Source organism: Siphateles boraxobius, unplaced genomic scaffold (genome assembly GCF_051911475.1).
Source record: "Siphateles boraxobius isolate OS27281-9 unplaced genomic scaffold, OSU_SipBor_1 8, whole genome shotgun sequence".
Lineage (NCBI taxonomy): Eukaryota > Metazoa > Chordata > Actinopteri > Cypriniformes > Leuciscidae > Siphateles > Siphateles boraxobius.
The window spans coordinates 5,556,657-5,575,667 of record NW_027509208.1 but is presented as its reverse complement, the minus strand read 5'-3'; the positions used below and the strand labels follow the sequence as shown (position 1 = coordinate 5,575,667).

The 19,011-nt window shown below is 36.8% G+C and overlaps 1 protein-coding gene across 10 annotated transcripts in view; it reads right to left on the bottom strand.

Annotated features, from left to right (window-relative positions):
• The window catches only part of sash1a (SAM and SH3 domain containing 1a), a 291,967-nt gene that overhangs the window by 48,201 nt on the left and 224,755 nt on the right, over window positions 1–19,011 (bottom strand). For 3 of the 10 annotated variants that reach the window (XM_077220074.1, XM_077220072.1, XM_077220079.1), the window contains exon 2: window positions 10,693–10,764. The exons of 3 other annotated variants lie outside the window; for them this stretch is intronic. In XM_077220074.1, the coding sequence (XP_077076189.1) occupies window positions 10,693–10,764 (72 nt within the window). Of the gene's footprint in view, window positions 1–3,426; window positions 3,545–3,683; window positions 4,387–10,692; window positions 10,765–19,011 lie in introns of those variants that run through there. 4 more of the 10 variants (XM_077220078.1, XM_077220081.1, XM_077220076.1 and 1 more) reach the window with 4 other exon arrangements.

Here is a 19,011-nt window from a genome sequence, read left to right as displayed (position 1 = left end):
CTGGCGCAACCCTCATGAGGGCGGCTTCCTCAGGATATCCACAGAGGCAAAGGAAAGAGGGCTGACGGAAGCATAATGAAGAAGGATGGGAGATGAAAAGAGAAAGGGAGAGAGAGAAACGCCTGTGGTGCGCTGGGTGGAGAATTTGTTACATTAACTGGAATCAGAGGTGGGGAGCAATGGCTCATCCAAAATTAAGATCAGTTACTGTCAAGGTGCTCAAGTACTGCGGATATGAGCAGCCACTCTCACACTCATTGTCTAATGTCCACTGGTGAAGCAAATATATCATTTCTGAATACTGCTGCCACATGCATATTGTGTGTTTTGGCATTCTTTACAGTTCTAATGAAGTAACATGCTTCCCAAATGCTAAGTGTTTACTGCATGTTGAAGTGCAAAAACTATTGCATTTAATGCAAATACCGTTACTCCATAACTCAAGCTTCAACAAAGTTGCTCCTATTTTAGAAATATGCCATGAGGTGAACAATTAACTATTTCACAGATCATTTTCTCTCTAAAACATTCACAACCACAACAAAACAAATCCGAGAGGCAGCTGAAATGAGGGTGGCAAGCTGTTAATTGACTTTGAAGTGAATTTACATGAGTGGAACCACATATAAACAGGGTTTGCGTACACAGACCACACTTCCATGAAAGGCAGACAGGGGTATTCTCATTAGGAGAGATCTATGAGCTTGGCATGCACTATGGTAAACCTCAGAATGTGGCTCTAACCCTTAATACGTTTCTCGGTAGCCGCCAATTCTACAGATGCAGTTTATCAACATTAGAAATAAGCGAGTAAATCTTAAAGCCTCAAATAAAGCAATATACATCCTTCAGAAAGCAAAAACTATCTTACAACTTCAAAAATCTACATCATGTAATAATACAATTTTACTTTTATAGACCGCGCGGTGAGCGCCCATCAAAACAACATTACATAAGGCTTGTAAAAGTTGAAAGTAAAACAAACTGGACTGTCTAATGATCATCTTAAATTAAACTAAGAACTATTTTTAACGCAGAAAAAGAAAAAGAAATTTCCCATATTTATTACAAGGCTCTCTGGAATACTTGATTCTGACTGGTCAATCATGGTGTGTAAACTGTATATTTTACCATTGTCCCTTGGAACCAATTTTCTACACAGCTGTACTGGTTTAATCTCTAGGTTTACACTCAGCAGCCTGCTCATACCAATCTCCATTTGTACGAGAATCAAACAACTGTGAAGCAGACAGAGTGTAAATTCTCCAAACCTCCACTAAAGTTGCTATAAAGCCAAAAGATAGAGGATTCAATTAAAGAGGAGTTTGTTGGGGGTTGGGTGAAGCAAAGCCGAGAACACCTTCAGGTGCTACTTCTGCAACTTTTCCCCACACAACTGCTTCATAGAAGTAAAGATTTAACCTGCTGCATGAGCAATGTGGTTTAAGTCAGATGAGGAGAGACCACGGCAGGGCTATTTGTAATAAGAGGAGTATACATGAGACATATTCCAAGGAAAGAGAAAAAGACTCATCCTCTAATAGTAACATCACAGAATAAAATAAGCCTGAGGGAGGAAGAGAGGTGTGCAACTTAAAGGAAATTAATCACTAATGTGTGTCAGTGAGTGTTACAGTTTATATCCTTGGATTTAACAAAAACAACTGGTAGTAGTATTGAATAAGTATATCTTTTCTCATTAAGTAATCTCACTTTTCTAGACACAAAAGCAATACACACACTTCTTCAGACGCCAAATTAACACCACAGCCATCAAAAGGCAAAGCCATTTTTACTGGAAATGGGTGTCACACCTTGATCTCTTTCATCTGGGTGTTTTACAACAGGAATGTTAAGGCTCTGACAAAGTCCCAGGGAATAATTGTATGTAAATGTCCAGTTTACCCAATGTCCTACACAACAATAACAATTAATGTTTCAATTAAAACCAAAAAGGGACCGAGAAACCAAGACCATAGTCCATTTGAGGTGATCTCAATAGAAACATGAGCACTGAGAGACAACCAGGAGAAATTACACATTAGTAAGATCTTTTTCATCACACTCAAAGACATATTTGTGACCCTGGATGACAAAACCAGTTAAATGGGTAATTTTTTTGAAATTGAGATTTATACATCACATGGAAGCTGAGTAAATAAGCTAGGATAGGACAATATTTGGCTGAAATACAACTATTTGAATCTGGAATCTGAGGGTGCAAAAAAATCGAAACATTGAGAAAATAGCCTTTAAAGTTGTCCATTTATGTTCGCGATTGTGCTGCATTCACTAACAAAAATTAATGTTTTATACATTTACGGTAGAAAATTTACAAAACATCTTTATGGAACATGATCTTTACTTAATATCCTAATGATTTTTGGCATAAAAGAAAAACTGATAATTTTGACCCATACCATGTTATCGTTGGCTATTCCCGCAAAAATACCCGTGCTACTTAAAACTGGTTTTGTGATCCAGGGTCACATTTGATTTTTTAAAAAAAACAATACCCCTCCCCCCCATATTGTGAACTATTATTGCAATTTTAAATAATGTTTTTCTATTTTAATATACTTTAAAATATAATTTATTTATGTGATGGCAAAGCTGAATTTTCATCAGCCATTACTCCAGTCTTTAGTGTCACTGATCTTTCAGAAATCACTCTAATATGCTGATTTATTATCAATGTTGGAAACAGATGTGCTGCTTAATTTTTTGTTATAATCTGTAATGCTTTTTTCTGAATTATTTGATAAATAAGTTAAAAAAAGAACATTTCAATTTTGAATAAATGCTGTTTTTTTATTCATCAATGAATACCTGAAAAAAGGTATCACAGATTCCAAAAAATATTAAGCAACACAACTGTTTCCAACATTGAAAAGAACCGAGACTCAAATCAGCATATTTGAATGATTTCTGAAGGATCATGTTTCCAAACTTTTGACCGCGATGTTACTGTATAACTGCATTAGAGGAAAACAATAGAAATACCCCAAATGTATAGGCTTGATATGTTATGTAACATTTCAGTTAAATATATTAACCAGTCCAGAGAAAACACGTGGAATGTTGATTAATAATGCAATGCTATATAATTATAAATATTGTTGCAGTGCTCGTTTTGTTACTAGGCCGATAATTCTCAAAGTTGCCATGCAATACTGCTTTGCAAACGATTTAAGCTAACTTGCACGTAAGATAACACGACAGTTTCAACGCCAAACCACTATTTCGCGTCCATATATTATTAACATGAAAATCATTGTAATATCCTGGATAATTTACAAAGAGTTAAATTGACAAGGAAAAAACATCTAGTTTGTGCGCTCTGTTTGAAATGCGTTGCGTATCGGACTGGGCACGTGCGCCACTGAACCTGCGGAGCGTATAATAATAAACACTTCAGTTACATACCATGTGATACGATTCCCTGGAGATTTCTAAACTTCTCACTGCCTCTCAACAGACCAAATCATGTTCAACTCATGTTCACCACGAGTGTGAGCTGAAGTTGTCCAGAAGCTCCTGTTGGCTGATTTAACATGCGCTTGGCATCAAAGCACAAGCAAGCACTACACACACAATGAGCTCCAATAAATTAAGCCCCTTGGGTTAAAGGTCTTTTCTCAAGTTGCCTTCCTGTTACACCCCTCCCCCAACCCCAAACTTACCAGCATCCCCATCACGTCCGACCAAAGCTGGGAGAAACTGTCCGATGATGCGGCACTGACCGCCTGCGGCTCCTCAACAGAAGACACTTGATCCTCCTCCATTGTTAAACACTGATGGATTTACAGCTTAAAATTTCAAGTTGATGAATGTTAATCCCAAAACCATAAAATACCTCCCGAAGTCTTTTTAAATCTGATTTAGTATTTCGCTTTTCCGTGGTGCGTGTTCAAAAGTTGATGCCAAGTATTCCGTTAAAGTACAGAAATACATAATCATCAAGGTCGCTGATATGTTTTCCATTTGGAATCCAGCTGAGCGCACGGCACGGCACAGAATAACACAACAACTTCAACTCAAGTATAGCCGGACAGTTTTCAGTGAATCACTTGGCACTTTGTCGGTGCGAACCAAACAAAACTTTAAGGAGTCAGCTTTAGTGTGCAATATTCAACGATTTAACCACTACAATCCGTACATAAAACAAATATCAACCCCAGCGAGACAAACAACCATCGAAGGTGCCCTCGAAATCACCACTAAGCAACAACAGTGACGAAAACGCCCGAAGCGGATTTTTTCGCTTGTTGAGTTCTCCAGCCTCCCCCTCTCCGACCCAATGGTTTACTCCGCCCAAAACACACGGCTCTCCCGCTTCACTGCCACAAACTAGACAAACCTTCCTCACTAAAACTTCACGAACCTATGACGACACACAGAGACCTTTGGAAAAGGGCATCTCTCCTTTCGCTTTTCCAGCAATACTTTCCCCGCTATAAACAGACACAAAGGAACAAAGCGACATTTTGCTCACAATGCATTCAAAAACAAAAGCCTATAAGAACATTATTTTAGAAGCATGATGCTATCCGTTTTCTATTCATACAACTTCAAAGTAGCCTACGCCTAAAAGTTTCACATACCCTACAGCAGTATTCATCTTTTTTATTATTATTAATAAACCCCAACAATCCCATCAATAAGGTGGAAGTACTCATTCACTGACAGCAAAACAGATAGCATTATCAGTAATATTACTAGTCACTTTCACGAAAAATTAAATAATTAACATACATTGCTTTATTTCCTTAAAATGTTTTTAAAATCTTAAAAGTACACTGATATGGTGAGGTACAAGAGTAAACTCAGAAAAGTTAAACTAAGTACAGTTATTGTAACTAAACATAAACAAAACATTGTGTGCCCAGTCACAAAGCTAATAACATAATCAGTAATTTCATCCTCATGTAACACAATCTGTGACATCATTTTCTTTCATGAAGATCTTGTAATGTGGAATCTGACCATTGTGGATGTCCTAAAGGGACACAGAGGTTTCACTAATCTAACTAACCTCTAAGCTCCTGTGTAATCTGAGCCGCAGTAAGCCAAGCATCAGAAGAGAATTGAATAATTGTGCATGTTCAAAGCACATGCCGTGGATATTTCTCATGTCACAAAGAAGCGGCTATACATGTCTGTTCTTCTTCTTCTTTTTACTTTGCTTCCCAGAGACACATTACCAAAAGCAGCAACACCTGTCCAGTCTCGTGACATATGCCAGAACAGCCTGAGAGAGAAATAGAGGGGAAGAGAGAGTAAGTCCCTCTTGTTCTATGTGACAATTCCTGCATAAGTCATACAGGGGCAGAGAGAAGACCATCCATCCATGTGATGATGTAGATCACACATAAACATCTGTGTAATACTGAAGCAAAAGAAAAAGCTTGAGTCTCAATAAAAATCGTACTTTTAGTGGTCTACACAGTTGTTTTGTAAGCACCATCTACATTATACTAACTCACGCTACGCACAAAGACAAATGCACACAGTTCTCAAAGAAATGAATGCAGGTCTGAGGTAAAGGAGGAATGACTTTCACAGACAGGGCCTCAAAACAGCTGCTAAACAGGCTTAGTGTTTATAGCCTAAACATATAAAACACACGCTCAACTCTCTTTCAGTGCATACACACACACACACACACACACACACACACACACACACACACACACACACACACACACACACACACACACACACACACACACACACACACACACACACACACACACACACACACGATCTTTAACGATCACATAATCGTACACAACTTTTAAATGGAAGTCTCTGATTGTCTGGCAGTGCTATACCTGATGTCTGCTCCTGTATATGTGATTAGCACAATGTTTGCTTAAAAAGTGGCTGTCAATCAATTTAGAGGAAAGAGGTCTAGGAAGGGGTCAAAGCGTCAGGTCACTTAGTTTTAAGGGAGTTCCCTGCTGAGTAAACAGAGTTCCTAATAGCACTGAATGGTAGAGCAAAGGTAATGATCTATTGTTGAGACGCCATCCAGGTTCAAACCAAAATGTGTTGTTAAACTAAAGGGCCTCTTTCACCTGTAACCTACAGGAATTGCAAAAAACTTTCACACAATACTTCAAGAAATACTTAATTCAACGGCGGGCTGCAGGGGGCAAACACAGTACCGGTATATAGATCATGAGGATGGAAAGTCGACCCTGAATCCGATTCACACCATCCATAAATATTACTAACATCAAATATGGGAAAGCGACTCTTTAGGCTAAAAACATGTGAGTCTGTGACTGTCTGCAATGAGATCATATCAAACAGTCTTACAGGCATATAGAGAAGATAAGACTGTTTTGATCTGTAAAATAGGGCTTATCCCATGCAAACTGTTTATTTTTTTTAATCAAAATTATTGAATGCTTCAAAAATAGCTTCTTATGTAAATTGAGACTATTGTGTCTTAGATTAGAACACCATCAGCATTAATATTTCTGTATTTGATATTTGGGGAACATTTGTTTATGTTTTCTGCTCAAGTCTCTCTCTGCACCTGTGGTGCTGATGGTGATGCTGTTGCGTAAGACACACACAGTAGCTCTCTTGCAGGGTTGTGATTGGTATTCCAGTGATCTACATACTCAGTGGCAGGAACTACAGGCCAGTTTGGCCCGGCTCACTGGATCTGTTTATGTGGAAAGTGCCAAAACGCTGGCCACCTGCAGACTGTGGTTCTGTGGACAGCAAAACATTCACTGCTCGGCTATGATAAGCTACCCTAACTAAAGATATGAAGTATAGACCACTGAGCACAGTGTAGCATTTACATTCATCCAGAGAGCCCACGGTAATGCTGGACATTTTGGAACATATTCTTCAGAATCATGTTAAATAAGGATACTTAAATATGATAAACTACTGTTCAAAAGTTTGGGGTCACAATGATTTATTTATTTGAAAGAAAAAAAATCAATTATTTTATTCAGAAATTATTCATTTAATTGAAGAGTAACGGCATTTATAATGTTACAAAATATGTTACAAAAGAAAAAATAATTATTTTAAACACAAACAGAAACCAATTATTTTAAAATTTCACAACATTACTGGTTATGGCTGTATTTTTGGTCAAATAGGCTAAATACAGTCTAGGTGGCAAAAATGTTCTTGTAAAACCATTTTTAAAAATCTTACTGACTTCAAACATCTGAACAAAAGAGAAGGAAAAACATATGAGATCAAAAAGTGGTTGACCTATATCCCAATGTGATTGATCTAACCTGGTCACTTTCATGAGGGATATTTGGGTGATAACTTAAGATACACTTGCATTCATGATTAAAAGCAATAAACAGATTAAGTGACCACACACATGCAATGACCTTCTGCAACAGGATATGAGCTATCACTTTAATTAAACTGTATATTTATGATTGTGTATTCATTTGATTGAATCTAAACAAAACAAACACTTTAAAATCAATGTTTGCAGACTTTGCACACAATCCTGTATAATCAATCCAAGATTTATAAATGAAAACCGTGTAATAAAACACAATTGTGTATATTTTGTAAATCAAATGTGATGCAATATGCATATTCTAAAGTTTCCAGAAATCATGTTAGTAATAGCATTTCACCAGTGAGTTTCAACCAATGATGCACAGGATTGTCCAGTTCAGGAAGGTGTCATGTTACTACAGGATCAGTCATAATACGGGTGTCTTTTCAACAGCAGCCAGTACCAGCTTCAAACAGAATACTCTCAGAAGTGTTTGTGTGTTTTCTGGTTCATGCTGGTAGTGGGAGGGCTTCACTGCACAACACACTGCTCAAAGATAACCTAAATAAATAAATAAAAACACACAAATGTACTATACTAGTTTGTGTTAGTTGTGTGATTGTTTCAGATCTTGAGGTGAGATGAGCATTCTGCTGTCTAGGAAAGTTTATCCTGAATGTATCTTCTTCATGCTATCGTGCTTGTGGCAAAAACACAAAACTAAAATGAGAGAAAATAGGCTTCACAGTAATCAGACCCGCACTTCATCCATTCCCCAGACATGAGAATTAAACGAAAAGTTAAAGATAAAAACCTTTATGTAAAATAAAGCAGTGCTACATGATTTGGAACCTTTTTTGTATATCGCGCACACTAATGTCTGTTATGCTTGACAAACTTTGCATAAACTTGGCATCTCCCCTGTTAACGGGTCACTCAAGGTGTTTCAGAGAAACACGTGCTTTTGTCATTATATCTCTAAACTCTTTGTGCGCTCCAGGCACTGAAGGGTACTGAAATGCAGGGATCATTTATCCCTGTTTGGCTGTGTTGCTGCATGACTGAGTAAACAGCTATTAGCTGGAGTGTTTCTTTTAGCTGCATTAGTCTGGCACACTAGATCTCAGCATTTGAGCCATCCAGCAACCGGCTGTCCATGTGCAACCACATTTGTCTGGAGATTTGGCACTGTGTGCACTTTATTCATGGTACAGTTGCTAACTGGTACGGTGCGAAGAAAATCACAAGGAGACGCAGATGTGAATAGTGAGCATTCTGCAATGGACAATCTGCAAATATATTTGATAACAGAAAAGCTGAGTATGTAATTTAATTAATCAAATAATAAACCATCAATGCAATGACTGCAATGTCATGCTGTCCACACAATGACACTATAACACTGCTATGTGTCTGTTAAATCTGTCATCCTAGGATTCATTTCTCTCTCTGGAAACATAGTCTAGGACTAATAATATGCGCAGCCACCAATGCGCCCAATGTAATCACAGTGTGAGCTATTCATTTCCAAATAAAGCCCCCTGGTGGTTGATATCATAACTGCATGGTAAATGTGTGTGGAAAAGTACTATGATTAGTCAGAAGATGAAACCATCAAAACCTAATAACAAAGGCCTTGCACTAAAGGTATATGCTAATTTAAAAAAATATTGACAAACTTTTGAATGGAAGTGTACAGTTGCAGCCGCATCCAGTTTAACTCTCTGATCTTTAGTGTCTTGGCAATAGCGTTATGTCTATGCTAGTATGAGGGAGATAAGAAACATGTTTGATGCTGGTTTTCCACTGACTTCATCTTTGTGATCTTTTCACCGAGTTTCCCACAGAAAGTCATAATGAGAACTGCACAGACCCATAGCAATTAATAGAAGCCTGACAGAATCTTTCACATCCTCATTGAAGACCCAGATTCACGATAACAAACCGCTGTTCCACACACATCGGACTTAGTAGCATATAGCACATAACACAACATTTTCTTCCATTGAGCTGGTGTTAAAAGAATATTTCATGTTCAGTATGTTATGCGACAGCACTTGTAGCATAATGTTGATTACCACAGTCTCTTAAAAAAAATCTGGGTTACAGTGCGGCACTTACAATGGAAGTGAAAGGGACCAAACTGTAAGCATTACAGTACTCACAGTTTCAACAGTATAGCCACAAGATGTGAACAATATACGTTAACATGATTTTAGTGAGAAGAAAAATGGCTTACTAACCATTTCTATGAAATTTATAATCAACTTTGTTGCCATTTACAACCAATGCAATACACCCTAAAGTAACTGCAAATATGATTTAAACCGCCAACACTTTTAAACAGAAAATTAACGTAACATTTTTTAAAATAAGATTATAGGCCTCACATTTCTTTTTTTAAATCCTCCAAAATTTGCCTCATTCACTTCCTTGTGGTAATCAACAATATGGCACGAATGCTGTCCATTGAGTTTAACTTTTTATTCCTTTAAATTCAATTTAGTTTAGAAATGGCTCAAAGGCACAATGAATACAAATGCCTGTCCTTGACATTCTATGCAGGGTTGCGCCACACCATCCTGGAAGAGAGGCCAGTCCACCAGATGCTGGTGTTTGTCTCTCTGCTTCCCACCCACAACAAACAGGCCTGCCGCCATAGCAACCAATCCACTGGAGAGTGAAGTTACATTCAAGAAAAATGTTGTACTGATTGGAGCGTTACACACGGACAATCTGTCACACCGACAGGCATAATAATATTCATAAACATACACTTTGGAACAACACAATCCCAGTTTCAGAGGAACGCAGTTGACTTACACAAAAGAACAATGGAAATATAAGGATAAGAAAACAGAAACATAAACATACATTTGTGGATATACCGATAAACTAAAGAATTGAGGGTAAATATGCTTAATACAATATTAGCTGCTGTAGAAATTTGTAAAAAAAAAAAAAAAAGATAGTCGTACTGAAATGGGTATATCTGAGAAAGTGTTTGTTTGTCAGTATGGTTAGGTTTTAGAAAAAAATCGAAAGCAGAAAGTAGACAATGCGAGTATTTCTCTCCTAAGGACTAACTATAGAGAAACTACGCATTTGACCATCATCTCTTAATCCTCCTTTTTCTACAGAGGAAATGAAGAGAGGAAGAGGAAAAGAAGGAGGCGAGGTAGGGAGATGCAGAATCAGCAGGCGAGAAATTGAGTTGACTACCTGCCAAACACAAGCAGAGGGGAGGAGGACACAGGAGGGGTGGAGAGCAGGAGACCGCTGGCCTGAGGCGCTTGGCTCAGGTTTGTTAGTATTTCTACAGTAGAGTGGGGGAGTGATGAGTTCTCGCTGAGGCCACTGGCCATTGACTGTCATAAAAACATGCCAGGGATATAAACACTCTATGCCATGGGTACCTGTGTGTTTGAGTGTGGGTTGGACAGATCTGCTCTTTGCCTCAACCACAAGGGACAGACCACAGCTGATTTCTATGGAAACAGAAATAATATTTTAGCCATGGGTTATGAACACTGAGTTCCACAGTGAGGTTGATTACTCACTGACAAAAACTCATTGGGACATGCTCCATAATCTGAATTAGATAGATAGACAGACATTTCCTATTCCTGGTCCGATTGCTTACTTTATATGTTCAGTCATGTTCAGAAGTGCAGTTTGCACTTGTAAGGAAATAGCTCCCCCTGGAGTCATGAATGCACACCCAGAGAAAACACACACACACACACACACACACACACACACACACACACACACACACACACACACACACACACACACACACACACACACACACACACACACACACACACACACACACACACACACACACACACAGTGTTGAGAATGTGGTATATGTGTCATTTTCCCCATTTTAAACACAAAATGTCTCTACCAGGCTGACCATAAAATCTCTCTAAGTTTACAGAACAAGAGTTTTACTGGTTACAACCATCATTTAAAATAAAACAGACTCTACTCACATAAAACAAGACACAGTTGTTATTTCTAACAATTTCACAGACAGATTAAACCGGGGTCCTTAAGTTTGTGGTTAGGGAACATGAACTCTCAAATATGGGCTGCTGCAATGAAGTATTTGAGGTCAGACACACACACAACCACACACATTTGCATTTGTGAAACTTATTGCCCTTATTGTTCTATGAAACATAGTTTTGACTTTAATTTCTGATTGGATGAGGCTCATTCAAGGCCAGGGTAAAATGCAGATAAACAAACATCTCTGACCCCGCATTCTACCTGAGGGGGAACAGGTAACTATTACTGAATATGAAACTGTACAGAGTGCGAATTACCCCACCATAATTGGGGGGTACTGCCCCTTCACTTCTTCTATGACCATCATGGTCCACTACCATATCAATCCCCACCGTGATCGCCAAGTGCAACATGTGTTGTGCAACACATATACAAGGTCTAAACATGCGACAAACTGATAATCAGTAGGCTACAGAATATCTCATTGTTATTATATATCCAAAAGAGAACTGTTTTGATCAACTCCCAAAAGTTAGAAGTTAAGTGCACTGAAATACCATTCTAATTACTAGTAAAAGTAATACCTTTTCAAGAAGCCTATTGCCTATTTCATGAAATATTGATTTGGTTTATTTTTAGATTTCATAAGACCTGGAGGTAAGACCCAACCCTCTCATATACTGTATAAACAGAAACCAATTTTCCATTGTAGTCTATGGTAGTCAGTGTCAAATCAACACAATCTTTAATGTGATTAAGGAGCATACTATAAAAAACCATACTACCACCTGGGGTGGTAAAGGGGTGGCATGAGGTTTCAGGAAGGGGGCCATGGACATTATTCATAATTTAAAATGCTACGGTTTTCATTGAATGTGTTTTGTTCTCTACACCTACATTACACGGAGTGGGAGTCAAATCAGAGATGTAGCTGGGTTTTTGGATGGTGAGGGTCTTAACTCTTCGGGGTCGCCGATCACGCCGGCGGGATCAAGTTACATGACCAGTTTAAGACGTCGAAGCATAAAAACAAAGTCACGTTGAGCGCTGCCGTCCACTTCTGTCGAAAGTGCTGGCTTGAAATTCTATTTTACTTTTTGTTTGGTGTTGATAGACCAAGTAAAAACGGAGATATGATCATTTAAACTTGATATAAAAAAATACTGACGCGTTCGTAAAAGAACGCAAGATGGGATGCGACAGGCGTTGCATTTATTCTAATAACTTCGTCGGTTTTTGTCATAAAACAAAACGGAGAAAAATGTGTGAATCTGCTGACTCTGCTCTTCAGGCTGCACATTTTAGGGAATGGAGGAGGAGCCAACTGAGCTAAGACGCAAAATTGAAATGCAGAGGATTTTACGGAGTTGATAAAGAGAGATATATATACGTTATATATATATAGAGAGAGATTATTGCTAGTTTTTGAGTTTGAGTAGATTTTGAGAGTAGTTTAGGAGTAGTGTAGATAGTTTAGGTAGTTTAGGAGTAGTTTAGGTAGTTTAGGAGTAGATTTAGATAAACTGTTTTGAGGAGAGGCACAGATAAAAAATAAAAATAAAAAACACCTGATATTTGTTGTAAATAGTTGTATGTATAATTTGATTTTGTGTTCATTTTACCTTTTGTATGGTATATTTGCACTATTGAGGAACCCCTCTTACTCAAGGAATGAAATCCCTGTAATGTAGCTATCTGTGTAATTGTACATGAAGTGTTTTGTAGAGTTTCTAAGCAAAAAGGAAAAGAAAAAACGCCTATTGCCACTCCTGCTTTTTGCTGTACATAGTTTAATTTTATCTCAATTTTACATTCTTGATGTTGTATTTGCACTATTTGCGAACCCTCATACTCTGGGAACGCAAGGCCTTAAATATAGCTCTCTGAATAATTGTGTGCACAACATTTTTTAAAAAGTGGCTGAGCTAAAAAGAAAGAAAAAAAGCCTATGGCTACACCCGCTTTTTTTTTGTAAATCATATTTTTTTTGTATATAGGTTGATTATATCTGAATTGTACCTGTATATGTTGACATTTACAACTTGTGTTTACATTTTAAACCTTTTAAAATGCTTCATTGAGCATGTTTGTGTTTTTTGTAGTAGAAAAGCTATAATTTTTCTATTCGGATTTTGTGTTTTTTGTGTGATTTTGGGTCCAGTATGTTGATACAGTACATCAAAGTGAAAAACTAATTGCCTGATCATATAGGTGATGTTGTGCTGAAAAAAATTATACCAAACATTGGTATGGTAAACATTTGTTTATGTTGCAAAATTTAAAAAAAAATAAAAGTACTCAAAAACGGCCAAAATAGCCCAAGACTCCGAAGGGTTAATTTGTGAATTTTGGACCCTTTCTCTGTGTAATCACTATCAACAGTCTGTGTAGTCTATACTTAAATTGTACTTTGTGAAAAAGCAATTCTTGGGGGGTTTGCTCCCCAGGAGATAAAAAAAAAAAAAAAAACCTCAAATGATGTCTTCTAGTGAGTTTTGAGGAAATATGAACAGATTTAGTCATACGACACACACACACACAGTTCGATCGCGCCCGCGCCTCTCTCTCTCTCTCTCTCTCTCTCTCTCTCTCACACACACACACACACAGTTCGATCGCGCCCACGCCTCTAATACACTAACAATGTTGTTTGTAGATCCGCCCCTGATTTTAACTCACCACAATGTAAAGCTTGATTTAAATTGAGAATTATCTTGCTACCTAACCTTGCTAACTAACCTTGGTAACTAAGGTCCACTTAACTAGCCTCAGTGGGTAAGTAGCAGGTAGGTAGCCGGTAATTCAATGTATGAAGACGTGACATGAGCTATGAAAGAACAAAACACGTTAATAAATGAAGGTTGTAAAATCAACAAGCTAGACGTCAGCTAGCAACTTACATTTATCCATGCAGGTCAGCAGCAAACCGTTCTCTATCTCCGTTGCTTCTAGCCACGGTGGTTAAAAATGGTACGGTCCACAATAGGGGTGTCTGAAATCGCTTTACATTAAAATGTTCCTACAGTGAAAATAGGAGTTGACTTGTAGCCTATTGTAACTCTAATTATATTTTTTCACAATATCAGAAAAATTATCTGACCCCCCCAAAACTGATATTTCTGTCCCTTTGGGAGGTACTGGGTCTTCATTGGGGGGTATAGTACCCCCCAGTACCCCCTGTAATTCGAACTATGAAACTGTATATTTAACAATGATGCCTTTAATCAAGCAGCCACCTTTTACAGCTTCTCCTGAACCAAAACAACAAGCTTATGCTGCTTTCATGTTATAACTGCTGTTATTTGGAAGAGATGGAAATCCGTGCCATTATACTCAGAGCGCCTCGTGACTCGAAATAATGGATTTTATTGACAAAACTATCAACGCCGAAATGAATCTGCAGCAGTCAGGTGGTACAGGTCAGTAGGTCTCATCCAATTGCGTGGATTATTTCCTATATTAAAATGCACAGAACCTCTAATGTAAAATCTCCACCTAATTTACAACACATTCCTACGCACATTAATTCGTTCTTTTAATTAATAGTTCATTTGGAGCATTCTAAATGAGTGTCCACGTGCATATTTGCATAAAATACGCCTAAACCATCTCCATATATGGGCTTTCTATACACGTTTTCCTTATAGCCTTCAAACACTCTCATCAAACTTGACGCTGTTTGCAGACAAGCACTCGCCCGAACCTTGAGCAATGCCAAGTGTGCCATTCTAACCAGTTCTCACAATAGACACCTTTTATACAGACCCAGATTACAGGCCTTTCATTAGCCAGATGTACATACGCGTATACATGTGCATTATTCAGAGAAACCTCACAACTAAAAATATAACACAGCTTTTCTTACTTTTTAACTGTATGAATGAATGTATTTCAGATTGAATTTAAATGTATTATTTAATCATTTTATTGTATAATTTTATACATGATTTATATAATACAATTAATGGAACATACTTCAATATAATAATAGTTCTAAAACTTCGTAAAACGGTTATAAGGCCAAACAGAGTAACCTATGTGTGGTTTCACTAGTTCTTATATATTTTTTTGTACATTCAGAATACATTTTTTAATGAAATTTTTGGTGAATCGTGACTTGTTCTTAAAATCGTTCGTACATGTTTTTGTTCATTAAGTTGGCTTGTGAGAGCCAACTTACTGAAATTGTACTTAAACTTATTATTAAGTTGGCTTGTGAGAGCCAACTTACTGATATTGTACTTAAACTTATTATTATTATTATTATTCTGTCAAAAATTTACAACTCTATCTCCTCCTAGAGCTTTAACTCCACATACTCCAAACTCGGCACAGACACTCAGACTGTTCTGACTCGGTATGCTATATCTTTTCTAACTGATCGGACTTACGGTTTTCCTAAAAATGACGATCAAAGTCGGAAAAAACTCCCATTGACTTAACATGGCGGAATGTTCAGATTTTCAAACTCCCCAACTGTCAAAAATTCAAATCTAAATACCTTGAAGCCCTAGACTGAATCAAACTGCCATTCTATATACTATGAGCCATTGAGACTCATTTAAACTAATAAACTCATATATCTATGACACTTATCTATCTACACTTAAACTCTTAAACTCATAATAAATTAATAAACTCGAAACTTGAACTCTTAGACTAATTTAAACTTATAAACTCTAAACTCATAAACTCATACACTTATAAACTCATACACTTATAAACTCATGAATTCAAACTCTTATGAACTCAAACTCATAAATTAATAAACTCTGAACTCTTACTCATTTAAACTTATAAACTCTAAACTCATAAACTCGTACACTTATAAACTCATGAATTCATACACTTATGAACTCATGAATTCATAAACTTATAAACTCATACACTTATGAACTCATGAATTCATACACTTATGAACACAATCTTTCTATCTCTCTTTCTTTCTTTCTTTCTTTCTAAATAATCTTTCTATATTTCTTTCTTTCTAACTAATCTTTCTATCTTTCTTTCTTTCTTTCTTTCTTTCTAACTAATTTTACTTTCTATCTTTCTTTCTTTCTAACTAATCTTTCTTTCTTTCTAACTAATCTTTCTATCTTTCTTTCTATCTCTCTTTCTAATCTTTCTTTCTAACTAATCTTTCTTTCTTTCTTTCTTTCTTTCTTTTCTAACTAATCTATTTCTTTCTAACTAATCTTTCTTTCTTTCTTTCTAACTAATCTTTCTATCTTTCTTTCTTTCTTTCTTTCTTTCTAATCTTTCTTTCAATCTTTCTTTTTTTCTTTCTTTCTAACTAATCTTACTTTCTAACTTTCTTTCATTCTAACTAATCTTTCTTTCTAACTAATCTTTCTTTCTTTCTAACTAATCTTTCTATCTCTCTTTCTTTCTTTCTCTCTTTCTTTCTAACTAATCTTTCTATCTATCTTTATTTCTTTCTAATCTTTCTTTCAATCTTTCTTTCTTTTTAGCAACCACCCAAAATACCTTAAAACACCCTAGCAACACCATAGCAACCACCCAAAATGCTCTAGAACACCCTAGCAACCACCCAGAACACCCTAGCAACCACCCAAAATACCTTAAATCACCCTAGCAACACCATAGCAACCACCCAAAATACCCTAGAACACCCTAGCAACACCCTAGCAACCACCAGAACACCCTAGCAACTGCCTAGCAACCACCCAGAACACCCTAGCAACCACCCAAAATACCTTAAATCACCCTAGCAACACCATAGCAACCACCCAAAATACCCTAGAACACCCTAGCAACACCCTAGCAACCACCAGAACACCCTAGCAACTGCATAGCAACCACCCAGAACACCCTAGCAACCACCCAAAATACCTTAAATCACCCCAGCAACACCATAGCAACCACCCAAAATACCCTAGAACACCCTAGCAACACCCTAGCAACCACCAGAACACCCTAGCAACTGCCTAGCAACCACCCAGAACACCCTAGCAACCACCCAAAATACCTTAAATCACCCTAGCAACACCATAGCAACCACCCAAAATACCCTAGAACACCCTAGCAACACCCTAGCAACCACCAGAACACCCTAGCAACTGCCTAGCAACCCCAGAACACCCTAGCAACTGCCTAGCAACCACCCAGAACACCATAGCAACCACCCAAAATACCTTACAACACCTTAGCAACACCATAGCAACCACCCAGAACACCATGGCAACCATCCAAAATACCTTAAAACACCCTAGCAACACCATAGCAACCACCCAAAATACCGTAGAACACCCAAGCAACACCATAGCAACCATCCAAAACACCCTAGCAACCACCTAAAATACCTTAGCAACCGCCAGGCAACCACCCAGAACACCTTAGCAACCCACTAGAAACACCCTAGCAACTTTAAATTACTTCAAACTATACTTCAAACTTTAAACTACTTTAAACTTTAAACCATTAAAACTTTAAACTTTAAACTTTAAACTACTTTAAACTTTAAACTAATTTCAACTTCAAACTACTTTAAAATTTAAACTAATTTAAACTTTAAACTAATTTAAACTTCTTCAAACTTATTGGTCCAAACTTTCACAAGCCAACTTAAAGTTTGTCTCGACGAACTTTTTCTAGTTATTATTATTATTATTCTGTCAAAAATTTACAACTCTATCTCCTCCTAGAGCTTTAACTCCACATACTCCAAACTCGGCACAGACACTCAGACTGTTCTGACTCGGTATGCTATATCTTTTCTAACTGATCGGACTTACGGTTTTCCTAAAAATGACGATCAAAGTCGGAAAAAACTCCCATTGACTTAACATGGCGGAATGTTCAGATTTTCAAACTCCCCAACTGTCAAAAATTCAAATCTAAATACCTTGAAGCCCTAGACTGAATCAAACTGCCATTCTATACACTATATGAGCCATTGAGACTCATTTAAACTAATAAACTCATATATCTATGACACTTATCTATCTACACTTAAACTCTTAAACTCAAAATAAATTAATAAACTCTAAACTTGAACTCTTAGACTAATTTAAACTTATAAACTCTAAACTCATCAACTCATACACTTATAAACTCATACACTTATGAACTCATGAATTCAAACTCTTATGAACACAATCTTTCTATCTCTCTTTCTTTCTTTCTCTCTTTCTTTCTAAATAATCTTTCTATATTTCTTTCTTTCTAACTAATCTTTCTATCTTTCTTTCTTTCTTTCTTTCTAACTAATTTTACTTTCTATCTTTCTTTCTTTCTAACTAATCTTTCTTTCTTTCTTTTCTAACTAATCTTTCTTTCTTTCTTTCTAACTAATCTTTCTATCTTTCTTTCTAACTAATCTTTCTATCTTTCTTTCTTTCTTTCTAATCTTTCTTTCAATCTTTCTTTTTTTCTTTCTTTCTAACTAATCTTACTTTCTAACTTTCTTTCATTCTAACTAATCTTTCTTTCTTTCTTTCTTTCTTTTCTAACTAATCTTTCTTTCTTTCTTTCTAACTAATCTTTCTTTCTTTCTTTCTAACTAATCTTTCTATCTTTCTTTCTTTCTTTCTAATCTTTCTTTCAATCTTTCTTTTTTTCTTTCTTTCTAACTAATCTTACTTTCTAACTTTCTTTCATTCTAACTAATCTTTCTTTCTAACTAATCTTTCTATCTATCTCTCTTTCTTTCTTTCTCTCTTTCTTTCTAACTAATCTTTCTATCTATCTTT